General features: G+C 31.1%; 1 protein-coding gene across 1 annotated transcript; it reads right to left on the reverse strand.

The window, feature by feature from the left end:
• Positions 1-377: 377 nt before the first annotated feature.
• Positions 378-2,150, reverse strand: LOC133882559 (caffeoyl-CoA O-methyltransferase 5-like). Its single transcript, XM_062321761.1, has 5 exons — positions 1,976-2,150; positions 1,791-1,870; positions 1,550-1,694; positions 1,205-1,336; positions 378-841 (listed from the first exon to the last, which is right to left on the reverse strand). Exons 1-5 carry the CDS (start codon positions 2,069-2,071, stop codon positions 551-553), a joined length of 744 nt encoding a protein of 247 aa, XP_062177745.1. The 5' UTR covers positions 2,072-2,150; the 3' UTR covers positions 378-550.
• Between the last annotated feature and the right edge of the window lie 14,244 nt (positions 2,151-16,394).

Raw genomic sequence — 16,394 nt, forward strand, 5'->3', positions numbered from 1 at the left:
ATTTGAAATTTGAAAAAACAAAATTGGAAAAAACAAAATTTGGATGAGCAAAACTAAAAATATCTTGAGTCTCACCTATTCGGATCGCTCGAATACTTATCCCAATACGTCAAGATTGAACAAACTCTCACACGAGACTACTATACTTCATTGTGTCAACTGTTTGATGATTAGTTTTTAGTCATATTAGTTTTAATAAAAATGTCATACCTCGTGATTCCGACATCAAATCAGTAAAAAGTCCTATTTTATGCAAATTTTTCAACTTCAATGTTTACCGTATCAGAAGGGGGCGTCCAGAGAAAGAAAATAATGTAGTATCAAAGAAATAATTTCTCTCGCGCGTGGGTCAAAACGGGCCCGTACACGAGTGGGGATTTGCCCAAAATCTGACTATTTTTGTGTTATTAATTAATTCGTTGACTTGCATTTCGTACATAAAAGTAGACCATATAAATTTATTGAAATACAAACACTTCATATATATTTATTCACGGTTCAAATTCAAGTACGGAAACTAGTAAAATTAAGGATGGAAAAAGGGAAGTCATTAGATCCGACGGCAGAGAGTGACCCCATCACCAACAGAGAGCATGCAGATCTCAATTCTGGGGTCCACAGCGAGGGCATTGTTGAGCTCCACCACGAACTGCCTATAATAGGTCAGGTACTCAGGGAGTGGCGCATCAGCAGGTGCCGCCACAGAGCCGTTCCAGAGGGTGTTGTCGTAGCCGATCAGTCCCCCAACCTTGACAAGCTTAATCAGCCTCTCGTGATAGTTTAGGTAGTTGTCCTTGTCGGCATCGACGAATACAAAATCAAATGTACCGTGGTTCTTCTCCTGCGATTCACCAAACAAATATAGTTTACTTTAACAATTTATTATAACATAAATTAAATAATTAAATTCTTTTTTCTTTTAATCATTAACATAAGCTTTTAGAACAATTAATAATTTAATATAAGATTTCCTTTTAGCATTTTGCTTTTGGCTTTGTCTCCACTATAAGATCGATCTTCAGTTCTAAAAAATTGTTTTCACTTAAAAAGGATTGAATTTTAGATCTGATGCTTCAAAAGACACCAGACCGAACAAAGTAAGTTACCATTCGAGTCATTCTGTTTGATCTGTGTGTTTTTGTTTCCATACAATTAATGAAAGTCTAAAGGAAAAACAAGGGAATGGGTATGAAAAAAAATTTACATCTTCAACCAACTTGTCAAGAACTGGGAGAGCAGGGCCTTCCCTGAAGTCGATCTTGTGGGCAACACCGGCCTTTTTAATGATAGGCAGGCCAAGCTCGTAGTGTTCTCTGTTGACGTCCATGGCCAAAATCTGTGACAACGAGGAATGAAATATCAATAGATATTTACTTTATGTTTTTTTAAGGTTGTTTTGGTTTTGAATTTTTCTTTAATCAATATTTTAACACTCCTCTCATACCATACCAGACTAAATTATCACTTACTAAACCGGTAGGAATTAAAAGAGTAAATTGTTTAAGAGATCGATCGAGGTTTTTGTGATGGGTTTATCGTTAGTACTCACTTTCCCATCATCAGGAAGAGCAAGGGCTGTGGCGAGGAGGGAGTAGCCTGTGTAGACACCGATCTCCATTGTGTTCTTGGCATTGATGAGCTTGAGGAGCATGCTCAAGAACTGGTTTTCATCAGCAGAGGTTGTCATGGTGTTCCTGTTTTATTTTCCAAACCAAAAATCACGTGAAAATTATATTAACATATAAAGAGAATAAATTAAACAATCTTAATTAATTAATCATGAACCTCACCATGGATGCTTGGCTGTCATCTCTCTGAGCTCCTTCATGGCTTCATGCTCTCTTGGGTACACACTAGTGTCCAATATATACTACAAAACCCAACCCAAAGAAAGAGAAACGTTTCAAAAACCAAAAAACTACTGAAAGATTTGATATAATGAAGCTGATATATATATATTAACGTAATTGCTAACCTGGTAAAGAGCTTCACTCTGCAAAAGGCTCTTGTGACCAAACCCCTGGTGCGACCCGGCTTGTTCGAGGTCTGCTAGTCCGTAGGCAAAAGCCATTGTTGTACTGTAATACTTTTCTTCTTCTTTGGTTTTTCTCTGTTCTCTGTGGAATTCTGCTAACCCTGTGATGAAAAGAGGAAAGTGGAGGGGGTATATATGGAGGCTGTGGCTGTGGCTGTGGGTCCCGACAATGCATGGCCATGGGCATAGTTGAGGCCCTACCCATGAGAACTACTGGCCAGGTTGTAGTCTCCGTATTTTGTTCCATTTTCTTTCTTTCATTAATTTTGTCAAAAGATTTATGTAATAATTAGGTATAGTGTATACGTCATTGGCCTTCCGGAGAATGTCCGTACAAAAGACAAATTAGGTTAGATATTATCGGAGGAATTTCATTTAATCTCATAAATATATGCTATAATTGATATATCGGTATATAAATTGACAGGTAGGCACTAGTATAAAAATATAAAATATAAAGTGTCTAAAATTGAATTTTAGACTCTTTTCGAGAAATATCATCCCAAGACTTTAAATTTGAATTGAAGCTCTCATGATTTTATTTTTTTATTACTTTCAAGACTTTTCATACTAAACAATTAAATATTCTAATCAAATTATCAGCATATTCTGATAAATATTAATCTAATCAATCAACAACAAAACTTCTTAATAAAAAGGAACAAACAATAACAAATAACCTACCTGATATTTGCAAAAATATAATGAAATTTGTTGACCCTCGGCAAAATTTCAAAATCAAAAGAAAACCTTATAAAGAAAAATGTCAATGTAGTTTTTATTAGAATAATATATATATATATATATATATATAATAAAAAGCAACATATCATTAAAAAATAAAAACCAAAATATTATACGAGGATGTAATATAAAAGAATTACTAATATCAACTAGCTAAAAAAAAAAATGAATTGTAATTGGGAACCATTAGGCCCATTAAAATAAATAAATAAAATTAGAAGCAATTACTAGAAAGGTAGCATTCAGATTTGCCTCACCAAATTTACCAGACAAAATAATTAAAAAAATTATTTTTCTATATTTTAACGGTCAACTTTTTCAAAGCACTCCGATCAACTTTTGGCTCTCGGCATTTTAGTAATCTAATTTCACTATTTCATTTAAATATTATTTTTTAAAATAATTCTTTATCCTCCTAAAAACAAAATAATAATAATAATTAGGTAAAAACAATTATTAAGTTAAAAAAATTGCCTATCAGTCCCTAACAACAAAAGTTTTTGACCCCTAACCCCTATACATAATAACTTCCGGCTCCGTCCCGGTCTCCAAGAATATTTATTTTGAATTAACATGGGTTATTTAGCCAATGTAGTTCTCCTTGTATGGCTATCATACATTTGGCTTCAAAACCACCGTAATTCTTCCTAAGTTTTCAATCGTTTGACTCTTCCAGTTTTCAGATATATGAGTAACACATGAGATGAATTCTGAAACTAGCTATAGCCTACATGCAAAGATGATGTGAGCACAGCAGACGGTGGGAAATCACAGAAGTTTTATTGAGGAGATGAATCAGATAAGTTTTATTGCTTGAAAATGAAATTTAAAAAATAAATCACATAGGGAAAATATCCAAAATAAATAAATAAAATTTGGCCAACTACAGCTTCTTTACTTGTTCCTTAAACACTAAGAATACTACAGTTCTACCAAATATGTATTGGGTCGAACTGTAGCATACTTGATGTATATTAAAATATAAATAAAAAAAACACGACATTTTCTCTCTCATCACAACTCCTTATACACTTTTATCATCTTCGATATGCAAGTCTTTTCGTCCCCTTCTTCAAGCATTCTTCACACACTTCTCTCTTCTACTTGTTTGAGAGAGAGAGAAGATACTAAAGAGAAGCTGCTGAATAAAAACATTTTTCTCTAAAATGTTTCGTTTGCGAGAGAGAGGATATTGTATATCGAGATATGACACGAATTAAGATCTTATACAATTATTTGTCTGAATTTGATAGAATTCGAGCAGGTGATTGTAAGTAACAACTTATAGAACCCATCTAATCAAATAAATATTAAGATGTTCAATCACTTATACGGTCAAGTGTATATCATAAGTGATATCTTATAATCATATATTTTTCTATCCTCGTTTTCTACTCATACGGCAACTTCGGTTCACGATATATGGTCAAAGAAACATTAAATAGACATATGGCCTTTGCTATTTCGTGCATAATAGAGAAATGACTATTGCACATTAAAAAAAAAAATCTAACCGTTCAAAAAATAAAAAGTATAAAAGTATAAAAAATAAAGAAATAATATTTAGTTGGCACACAAGCCCCTCCCACCCTGACAATGAAAGAGAGAGTGAAGAATTCGCTAACGGGAGGAGTGAGGACATGCATTTTCCACCAAGCAAGGCACGTGTTATTAAATAAATTTTTTATTTTTCTGTTGCTAAAGAATAAAGATATATCACTTTTAAGACGTCAGCTTGTAATAAAATTCTTGCCAACCAATTTTCAAAGAAAATTTGGATCCTAATGGCGTGCCTTTTAGAAAAGGGAACATTAATTCTCCCGTAAGAAAGGGGAGGGGTTATTAAACAGGACAATTACACAAAATTAAAGGACTTAAAGTAGGCGGGATTATTGAAAATTAATAATAATATTTGTCTTTTTTTTTTTAACAAAATCATCTTACGTTCGACGTCATGGAACTAGCTTTGGGAGTGCTAGCTGTCCCCACAGTCAAGTCAGTGCCATGACTTTGACCAAATTACTTTTTTTTTTTAATTTCCACATTATTAGAGAATTCAAAACTGTTAAACTAGTGCGTTTGGAAATTGAATTTTTTGAACTTAGAATAAAATTCTGATTTATTGCACGAATTTCGAAGTTTAACTTTGTGAGATAAAATTTGAAAAAGTTAAATAAAATATAATTTATTTTTGAAAAAAGTAGAGATGAATAGAGAAGAATTTTGATTCAACTCTATTGGCAAACAGACCTGAGCAACAAACTAAGTGTCATGAGAATAGTGAACAACTCGTAATCAGCAAGATAGTGATTATCTAACATCAGCAAGATTGTGGAGACTTCAGGTATGTGGATGGCCACCACCAAAAGCTATAGCTGACTTGTCATCAAATCTGGTTTCAAGTTATCGGAAATGGTAAATTTAGCCCTTTGAACTTTATCCTGTTGATACAGGTCATAGACCGAATCATTTAAAATTCTCTTGTTTCCATTTTATTATTTCAGCTTTTGTCTTTATTTTTCCTATGTATTTATCTTATCTTTCACATCGATGGCTGCATATATGGCGGCTCCTTCCAGTCAACCATATCTCTCTTGGTATCCAAATACAACTGCACAAACCACATGACTGCAGACCTCAACAATATGAACCTACAAGCAAATAAATACACATGAAGTGAGCAAGTTAGCTAGTTGGTAATGGGCAAAGTTTGAAAATTGCACATTATGGTGCTTCTAATATGCTTGTTAAACATCATATTTATTTACCCAATATGCTTCATGTTCATCAACTCGCCAAGAATTTATTCTCTGTTCATAAACTTGCTTATAACAATGACACAATTGTGAAATTTCACTCTAATTTGTTCTATGTTATATATATATATATATATATATATATATATATATATATATATATATATATATATATATATATATATATATATATATATATATATATATATATATATATATATTCAAAATTATGAATCACATAATTTTATGCATAAAAATTGAAATTATAATAAAAAAAAATTAAAAGATTAATTTTGGTGGGTCACTCCTATCATTCTAATTTCTAAGAAGAAAGTTAACGGATTCATCATGGGAAAGCCCCTTGACGTGCGAATCCGTGCACCAGAGAAGCTCAAAGGAAACACGTTCTGGCGGTCAACAAGTCAAACTGTTTGATTCTACTACGTACACGCAATGCAACTTCGTTCAATGAAAGGAATTTATTTTCTTTGACCATAGAATTATAGGCCCCAAAATAAGGAATTTTTAGTTTAAAACATTTTCGAGTGAAAACTCTCTTATCTCAATAATAGAACAAAATCTCATTAATTTTGTTGATTTTAGTTGACAAAGTTGTTAGTAATTGGGCAGACAATACGAAAGAATTTTTATAAAATTTAGAGAAAATTTTATTTAACTATTTATTATATTTATCTTTCAATTATTTTTTTAATTTCACTCGTCCATTAAGATTTTCCTTTAAATCCTGTAAAATTTTCAAAATACTTTAATTTTTTTTAAAAAAAAATAAAAAATAAAGATTCATGCGTGGATATTTTTGTAAATTTCATTAAATCTTGACCAATGCATAAGTTTTGAAAATTTTGACACCCTTCTATTAAGATTTAACGAAAAATCCTAACTGAGTGGTGAAATTGAAAGAAAAAAAAAAAAAAAAAAAAAAAAAAAAAAAAAAGAAGAAAAAGAAAAAAAAAGAAAGATGGATACGATAAATTAAGAGTTTTTAAAATTTAGGTGAGTAATTACAAATGCAATGAAAGTTCGTGTGGATTAAGTGAAATTTCACCTAAAACTTATTTGTCCCAATAAATTTCGAACTGATTGTTAAGAGCACTAGCAGCAGCTTCCCTTAAATTTTTACTCAATTTAAAGAACAAAATTACTTTTTGGTTTCCTATTTCAATGCACTTCATTTATCTTTTCCTTATACCATTTAAATATTATATAAATTAAATAGTATGAGAAAAAAATGGAAAAGAGAAATCATTTAAATATTATTTCAAATAAATATTAGAAGAAAGATAAAGATTTTTATATTAAAATAAGAGTAATGATTATTGCACAACAAATGTCGACAAGGAGGGCAAAAGATTGAATTGAATACCTGGGGAGAGTGAAGTACCATTCCATAGCTTGATTAGTAAGGCCACGACTCCGATCACAGTTGCCAATTGACTTTATCTCAGGAACACACTTTGTACAACAATGCAAACGTGGAAATATATATATATTTTGTACAGGAATCGGAAGCATTACTCTTTTTTTTTATTATTATTATTGTGAAAATCATTTACACGTCAACATTATTGTACAAAGTATGCACATTTGTTGTGCAGAAAACATTACTCTATAATGTTAAGGGACCTCCATAGATCTAGGGTACAATTTGGTGTTTTCTTAGTTTAAGGAATAGTAATAGAATCTGATTCAATAAGTTTAATTTTAAGATTATTTTTTTTTTTGTCAGAACAAGTAATCATCTTTATAAATACACTAGAGATCTTAAGGTCAAAATCAGGGTCGTGAAAACTCCCAAAAAACAACGTAAAAAACATAAGGTGGAGTTTACTCCAGCCATATTGAATCCAAAACATTAAACACAGTTACTTTTGCTAAAACATAAGCAACAAAATTTGTCTCCCTTTTCACATGACGTATAAACAACTAACTAGATCATCAAATAATTAAGCTGCAGCGTCTTAGAATGCCCCTTTTTAGAGTAGAAACTAGTGATTACACTCGATGAGTCTTCTCAACTTTTATTTTTTTTTGTTCTTCATATTTGAACAGCAACAATTTGATAAATACGGGACCCGATCATTTTATGTAACTGTTCTGTTATCTAATATCTATACGACAACTTGTTGATAATATGTTTTAAAGAGTGTTTTGTGTTTAAAATATCTTATTTTATTGATGTGGCTTTGCTAATCAATCTTAGAATTGGATTAATGTTTGTTTTCAAATAAAACCGAGTTGATCTAAAAGTTGATTTATAACGTCAAATTAAAAAAAGTGGGATAAAAATTAGATAAAAGTAGATTGTATAGTAATATTCTTTGTTTTTTTTATTGTTTGTTTCTGTATTTTATGCATAAAAAATTAAATTGTAAAATATTAATAATAATAATAAAAAGTTAAAACATTAATTTTGGTCGGCGGAAGTTAACGGATTCATCATGGAAAATCCCCCTGACGTGTGAAGAGAATCTCCCAAGGAAAATCCCGGCGGTCAACAAGTCAAACTGTTTGATTCCAAGTTTCACGGGAAACAGAGAGCACTCTGTCAGTCTGTCCTGCCGGCCCGGCTGCTACAAGCAATGCAATTGCAACTTCCCTAGGAATTTCTTTTCTTTGACCATAGAATTTTTGGTTTAAAACGTTTTCGAGTGAAAACTCTCTTATCTCAATAATGGAAGGGTCCATCTAGAAAGAAATCTCATTAATTTTGTTGATTTTAGTTGACAAAAGTTGTTAGTAATTCGAGCAGATAATATGAAAGAATTTTTATAGAATTTAGAGAAAATTTTATTTAATTATCTTGAATTATTATTGTTTTTGTAATTATTCTCTTAAACTTAAAAAAATTTGAATTTATTGTATCTGTCTTTCAATTATTTTCCAATTTCACCTATTTATTAAGATTTTTCGTTAAATTCTGTAAAATTTTCAAATACTTATATATATATATATACACAAAAAAAAAAAAAAAAAACAAGATTCAGGCGTTGATATTTTTGTAAATTTCGTTAAATCCTGACCAACATATAAATTTTGAAAATTTTGACACCCCTCCATTAAGATTTAACAGAAAATCCTAACTAAGAGGTAAAATTGAAAAATAAAATGAAATAAAAATATGGATACACTAAATTGAGAGTTTTTGAAATTTAGGTGAGTAATTACAAATGCGATGAAACTTCGGGTGAATTAAGTGAAATTTCGCCTAAAACTTATTTGTCCCGATAAATTTTGAACTGATTGTTAAGAGCAGTAGCAGGAGCTTCTCTTAAACTTTTACTCAATTTAAGGAACTAAACAACTTTTTACTTCCCTATTTAAATGCTCTTCACAATAGCTTTATTTATCTTTTTTCTATACCATTTAAATATTATTTAAATTAAGTAGTATGAGAAAGAGAGGGGAAAGAAAAATCATTTAAATATTGTTTCAAATAAATGCTAGAGGAAAGATAAAGCTTTTTATATTAAAATAAGAGTAATATTTCCTACACAACAAATGTACACACTTTATACAGCAAAAAATAAATGAGAAATGATCCTTACACTCATTTTTCACAACAGCCCCACAACAAGCTGACGTGACTGGTAAAAAAAATAATAAAATATTACCAGTCACGTCAGCTTGTTGTGGGGCTGTTGTGAGGAATGAGTGTAGGGATCATTTCTCAAAATAAAAATCATTTACACGTCAACATTGTTGTACAAAGTGTGTGCATTTGTTGTGCAGGAAACATTACTCTATAATGTTAGGGGACCTCCGTAGATCTAAGGTACAACTTGGTGTTTTCTTAATTTAAGGAACAATAATAAAATCTAATCCAATAAGTTTTCTTTTAGAAAATTTTCTTATATCTAAAAATAAATAAATAAATAAAAAATTAAAGAAGCTACCATTAACACTTTAACAAGGTCGTGTAGAGGATCGAGTAAGCAAATTTCTGCACAGAGAATAGAAGTCTGAATAAAATTTGACTTTTAGACGATCAGTAGGTGGAGAGAGCGCCGTGCCGCCGTCCTTTATAGACCTGTTCCTTTATTTTTCTACGTGATTGGATTCTGTTGAACGGGAGAGATGACTCCAACATTAGGGCTGAATTTTCTGTCGTCGAATCTATATCCAACCCAAGCGACTTGAATTCGGAGTGTTGAGAATTGACTGACTTTGCTAGGCTTTTAAAAATATAATAACGAAATAAATAAATAAAAAATTTTAACAAAATTTAATTTTCGGTTAAAATATATAAAAACAATTTGTAATTTATTTATTTATATTTATTGGCAGATTCGTTAAATCTACTTCCACGTGAGCTCGTTTAAAATTCAATTGGGAGTCAATAGTATCATGTAATTACAATTATATGTTTTATACAATTAAAATATTTAATATATACGTGTGTATTCAACTATTGATTTAGAAAGAACAATTTTGTTTTAAAAAAAAAAAAAATTGATAGATAATTTTATTTATTTAATAGTAAATTTAAAAGTAATCAATATAAACATTTGAGAGCCTATTCTATAAGGAAGGGCTGTAAAAGTGATGTTTTACGGCATCTAATAAAGAGTTGACACATTATTAAAAGACTACAATACATTAAGTATGAAAAACATCTAATATTTTCTCATTCAAAGAGCCTAACCAGTTTTTAACCCACCACTTGTTCAGCCCCACTCGTCGCTGGATTTTGCCGACGGCCACCGCCAAATTCAACCACAGAGATCCAACCGAAAATCACCGACATCGACATAGATCCAGCCACAGAGAGCTGGATCTCTCTTTGTCCGAAAACCCACACATACCAGCGTGAATTTCCAGTCGGACCCACCAAACTCATGCAAGTGTGCATGGGTTTCGGACGTCAACATAGATCTAGCCACAGAGAGCCGGATTGCATGGGTTTTCAGTCGGACCCACCCAAACCTACGCCGATGTGCGTGGGTTTCGACTGGATCTCGCTTCTGAGTGATCTCAGATCTGGGCAAATCCCAACGGTGGCTAGCTCCATGGATTCTGGCGAAAACTTCGGCTGGAGGAGTAGGTCTAGCAGAGGCAAGGGTCCGGCAAAATTAGAGAGAGCAGTGATGAGTAGAGGATTTCGTGTTTTCAAATTTATAGTATTTTTGTTGTAATTTTTTATTTTTTATGAGTTGTTAATTTATAATTGGATACTGTAAAATGAGAGTTTTATTGAAGATAAACTCTGAAAATTTAACTACATACTTAAAGATTTTTAAGCTCCTTCCACATCCAATTTTCCAATTTATTAAAAAATAATAATAATAATAATAATAAAACAAGTGTGTGTGGTTGATCCTATGCAGAATAGTCGGGGAATTTAAGCACCTAAATTAAAAGAGATTTAAGGCTCATAAAAAAGAAAAGAAAAAAAGAAAAAGAAAAGAGATTTAAGGCTCTAACTGCTTTGGCAAGTTTTATTAAGGGGTTTAATCTTGTTTGGCAGAGCATTCTTCCATTTTATTTTTTATTTTTTTAAAAAAAAATCAAATCTATTTTTACTTATTACCAAACAATTATTTTTTACTTTTTTCTCAACACACACACCAAAAAAAAAAAAAAAAAAAAATGGGGTGGGGGTGGAGAAAAGACAAAACTTTATTCAATTTTATATCACACGAATTCATTCTTTCGTCTTACCTTTCGGCTTTGGAGTACTACGAAAGAGGGTTTGTGATTGCTTTGAAAAAATATTGATTTTGAATAAAAGATTTGTAACTTAAAGTCCTCCCACGTGACTTTCAATTTCTTTTAAAATAATAGAGTTTATGAAAAAGAGAAAAGAGACCCGTATATTTGGCAATTAAGGCTCTAAATGAGCAAAACTATTTGTGAGTTCGCTCGGATAAGCTCGACTTAGTTATTAAACGAGCTGTTCGTGAATATAAAATTATACTCAATTATTAAACGATTTATACTCGTATAAAAATCAGTTCGTTCAGTTAAAAATCGTAAACAAACTCGTATAAGGTTCGGCTCGCTCTTGTTAGCTTGACTCATATATATTTATTAGTATGTACATATATATTTATGTGTATGTGTATATATTAATAAAAATAGCTTATATAGTATATGAGTTATTAAGTAATAATAGTTATAAGTACATTATATACTTATATGTTATGAATAATAAGTATATGCTATAATGCTATATGTTATAATTTGTAAGTATGTTAAATAATTTATGTTATACGTTATATCATATTATCATATATGTTATAAATGTACTAATATTAATATAAGTATATGAATAATCAAATATCATATATTATATATGTATATTTGTATAAGTATATAATTTATAATTATTTGTTTCGTTAAATAATTATGATATATGTGTGAGTATAATGACCTATTTAAAACAAATGGAAAATCTAAAGACCTAATTATCAAAATTGAAAATATTAACTTTAAATTAAAATCACATAAAAACTTAGAGACTAAATTTAATTAGAAAGTTTTAAAATTAGATTAACGGTTCATATAAACTCTTTAATTAAGAGATATTCCTAAGTTGTATGACTAGATGTGACCATAAGTAACATTATTGTAACATTAATTAAAATGTAGTAATAATATGATTTTTAATAGGTTGTGTTGGGTTGTTTGTACTTTTTTAAAAAGTAGTAATAGCCTACTTTTGAAAAGTATGACGAATTGAATCAAACATATATTAGATATGTACCAAACATTGAAAGGTAGTAACCTAATTATGTGTTCTTGTGTGTATATATATATATATATTCCGGTTGATCAATTGTACTAAGTAACTTTTTTTCAACTTTTTTTTTTTATTATTATTTTTTATAAAAAAATAAAAATAAATGAGAATTGTTTGGTTCAACTTGAACTTTTACCCTTCATCTTTGAAAGTCCACATCTCTCATTTCTCTTCCATAATGCAACGCATTTTTCTTTCTTTACGTTTCTTTTTTTCTTTCTTTCATTAGATTTATTTGTCACTTTTGTTGGGTTTTCTACAACCTTCCTTTTTCCTTATCAATGAAGTTTGAAATTAACTATTACACCCAAATCATGTCACCCACATGCACAACCTTGCTAATTTTCAAATCTCTCCTCAGTCCTCTCTCGCGACTATGGTGTCAAAAACTCTCGTTCTGTCGTCGATTTGCGAAGATTGAAGAAGAAATAAAGAGAAGAGGCAAAGGTTGGCAAGACCTTCGTAAATGGGCGAGAACCAAAAGAAAAGCGAGAGCTATAGCCATGGACTCCATATTCCTCTCTTTCTTTCTTTCTTTTTCTTTTTTTTCTTTTTCCTTAAATCATAACATTAAACACTCTTTTTTTAGGTTAAATACATTTGACTATTTATTGTTTAAAGACTTTATTTTTATTCCATGTGTTTCATTTCTTATCACAGATGTACCTTGTATATAGATAAAGACAAAAAATAATACATCTATTAAACTTCCATCCAAAAATTGATGGAAGTCCACGTCACCGGCCTTAACAATCGACATGTGTCCCTCTGCCTAATTAAAAATTTTAAAACTAAAAACATTAAAAAAAAAATAAAAATATTAAAAATACTTTTTGAAAAAAAAATAAATAAATGGGTGGCCAAGCATAGCCAGTTCTGGGGGTGGCCGAACCACCCCCATGAGCCATAGGGGTGGGGGTGGTTCGGCCGCCCCCACAAGGCAAAAAAAAAAAAAAAAAAAAAAAAAAAAAAAAATCGACTTAGAGTTTGGGCCACCCCCAAAGATCATGAGGGTAGTTCACTACCCCCGAAGAGAAAAATAGGGGTGCCGAAATCACCCCCCCAAGAGCCCTGGAGGTGGCTTGGCCAGCCCCCTTTTGGCCTGGGGTGGGTTCGGTTACCCTTACAAGGTAAAAAATAAAAAATAAAAAAATCGACTTAGGGTTTGGGCCACCCCCTTGGCAAAAAATGGGTGACCGGCCACCCGCTATTTTTTTTCCTAAAAAAATTTTTTTATAAATTTTTTTAATGTTTTTAATATTTTTATTTATTAATTGTTTGATTTTATTTTTAATAGTATTGACGTGAACTTTCGTCAGTTTTTAGACGGAACTTGGACAGAAGTACTGTCTCTGTCTTTGGCCATAAACGATATATCATACTATTATTATCTGCGATACGAAATGAAGTATAGGGACAAAAAATAAAATCTTTAAACTACAAGGAGCAAAAATGTATTTAACCCATAGATTATATAGGCACATGTTACACATTTATGCCTTACTTGGGTAATGCTGTAAGGATAACTCATATCTTCATTGAGTCATCTCAAAATTGATTTGGCTTTTAAAATTATTATTTGATCAAAATTCAATAGTGATATATCACATATTTAATGGTGATTTTAAAAATCACGTCAATTTTAGATAAACATGAGTCATCCTTATAGCATTACTCTTTCATACTCATCTTCTACTATCTCCATACAATCAAGTTTCAAATTCACCATGAAATTTGTGGAACCCAATATTGATTCCACAAATTCAATAGTAAATTTGCAAAATAAGATGGATAAATAATGAATTTGTATCATTTTTCAATTATACACGGGACGCAATTGTTTTTCGGCCTCTACTTTTTCCAAACAAAAGAGAAATTTTTACTTCTATTTTTTTCATTTGAGAAAAATCCCTTTTATGTGACATAAATATAAAAGGTGTTTTTATATTTTAAAAAGACATAAAACAAAAATTTTAACAAAACAGAAAGAACCAAAGTGAGTTTAGCCCAAGGAGAGAAGATCACTTCTCCAATCTCCAAAAACAAATCAAGAAAAGAACCACGCCATGAAGACCATAATAAAATAAAGTCAAATAAAAAAAAATAAAAAATTTCAACATTTATCATTTCTCATGTTAGCAACCTGTTATCCGACTAGTAGGCTTGGTATTCCTATTGGTGATAGTAGGAAGTTTCAACTTTTTGTAACAATTGTGTTGGATCTTATTTGCTTATTCATGAGGCTATACAACCTAATCAAGCTACTGTTCTTCAACTTCTTAAGTTCACCTTGGACTCTCATTACTTGGCTTTGAAGGTTTTTGAGCTTCCTTCTCTTTGGACACCTCCTTGTTCTGGGTTTTTCAAAGGTAACTTTGATGTGGCAATCCGTGACAATTTCGCAGTAGCAGTTGCTGTTATTAGTAACTCTGATGGTGAAATCATTTTAGCTGCTACCCAAAAGCTATCTATAACGGATGCTCTTATAAGAGATGCTTCAGCTGCTCTTTTCACTAGTCGGCTGGCAAACATCTATAAATCTTGAGAATTTTCTTCTTGAAGGAGATGCTCTTCTGGTGATTCTTGCTGTGAATCAGCCTCATTTTTTTTTCTTCTTGACATTTTGCTCTCTATATTTCGGATATTAGATTAGAACTTTCTGTCTTTCAAAACTGGAATGCTTGTAACCTCAATAATGGGAATTGGGAAAGATCCTCCCTTGTAACATTTTTCCTATTCAATTAAAAAAAAAAAAAAAAAAACACCTTGTTAGCAACCTTTGAATCTTCAATCTGTTAGAATACAATTCAATAATCCAAGCTACAGTTAAAGATTATCATCTATTTATATTTAAAGTCTATTACCTAACTACAATTGAAATCTTAAAGATAACAGCCCTTTATCTAGATAGTACGACTAGATATTACTAACTGCCGCTTGGCTAGGGGGTCTCCTCTTCAGTGGGCGGGTGGCCGCCGCTGTATGGGTAATGGTGGTGTTGTGTTCACCGTACCAGTGGGGTGTTGATAGCCGGTGACGACGGTTGTAGGTGGTGAGGAAGCTTGTTGTTACGCATAGGGAGGGGCTGGGTTTGTTTTGTTTTATCAATTTTGAAGCCAGAGGTTCTCATGAAAGTTTGTTTGGGCCCTAAGGCTATTTGGGCTGAGAGTGTTATGGGTTTTGTGTGGTTGCTATGAGCTTCTTCCGGCCCAGATATGATGGGTTTCGTCTTGTTTCAAAAGGAACAACGTTATTCATGGCCAATCCTCTCTAAATTTTTGTTCCATTTTGTATTATTGCATTTTTAGACACCATTGGGTGATCCAAAATTAAAAGGGAACGGCCTCTTTAGGCTGGAGCATATTGTGCTAATAATTGGAGGGAGTCTTTTTTAAAAAAAATCAATTTTTTTTTTTTTCGCTATTTCAATTTAATTTATAAGTTTTTCGACAATTAGGTATTTAGGTTTTTTTTTCTTATTTCAAATAGGTCATTTCATCAACTTACTGTTCAATTAATTAATGGCATATCATGTTAGACTGTATGCACGAAATGATATAGTTACTCTAAATTAAAAATATACCATAAACAATAGCAGAGCTAGCATTTGAAATTTGGGCTTGGAGGGGAAACTAAAAAAATTTAAAAAATTAGGGGTAATTTTTTTTTTTCTTTTCCTGACCATAATAAGGACTTTTTTTTTCAACCTTTTTTTTAATTAAAAAAAAAAAAACATATTAGGATATTTTTATAATTTAAAGTAACTAGGTCACGTGAGTCATGACACGTGCAATTGGCTAATGACAAGTTAAACAAGAGTCACGTGGCATTAATTAATTGATTTGACCTGACATACCATTAATTAATTAGACAATGTCACAATAGGTTAACTGGGAGATCTATTTAAAAACAAGATGAAAATCCACAGATCTAATTACTAAAATTGAAAACTCGGAGATTAATGCTTCATTTGTTTCGATATTAAATGTTTTATGTTAGAAAATATTTTAATCGAAATTATTTTTCATGAAAAAATGATTTTTCAAAAAATATTTTTCGATATTTGGCTCGTATGAAAAACGGTTGTCGACTTCTGATA

The sequence above is a fragment of the Alnus glutinosa genome, chromosome 11 (genome assembly GCF_958979055.1).
Source record: "Alnus glutinosa chromosome 11, dhAlnGlut1.1, whole genome shotgun sequence".
NCBI classification, from domain to species: Eukaryota; Viridiplantae; Streptophyta; class Magnoliopsida; order Fagales; family Betulaceae; genus Alnus; species Alnus glutinosa.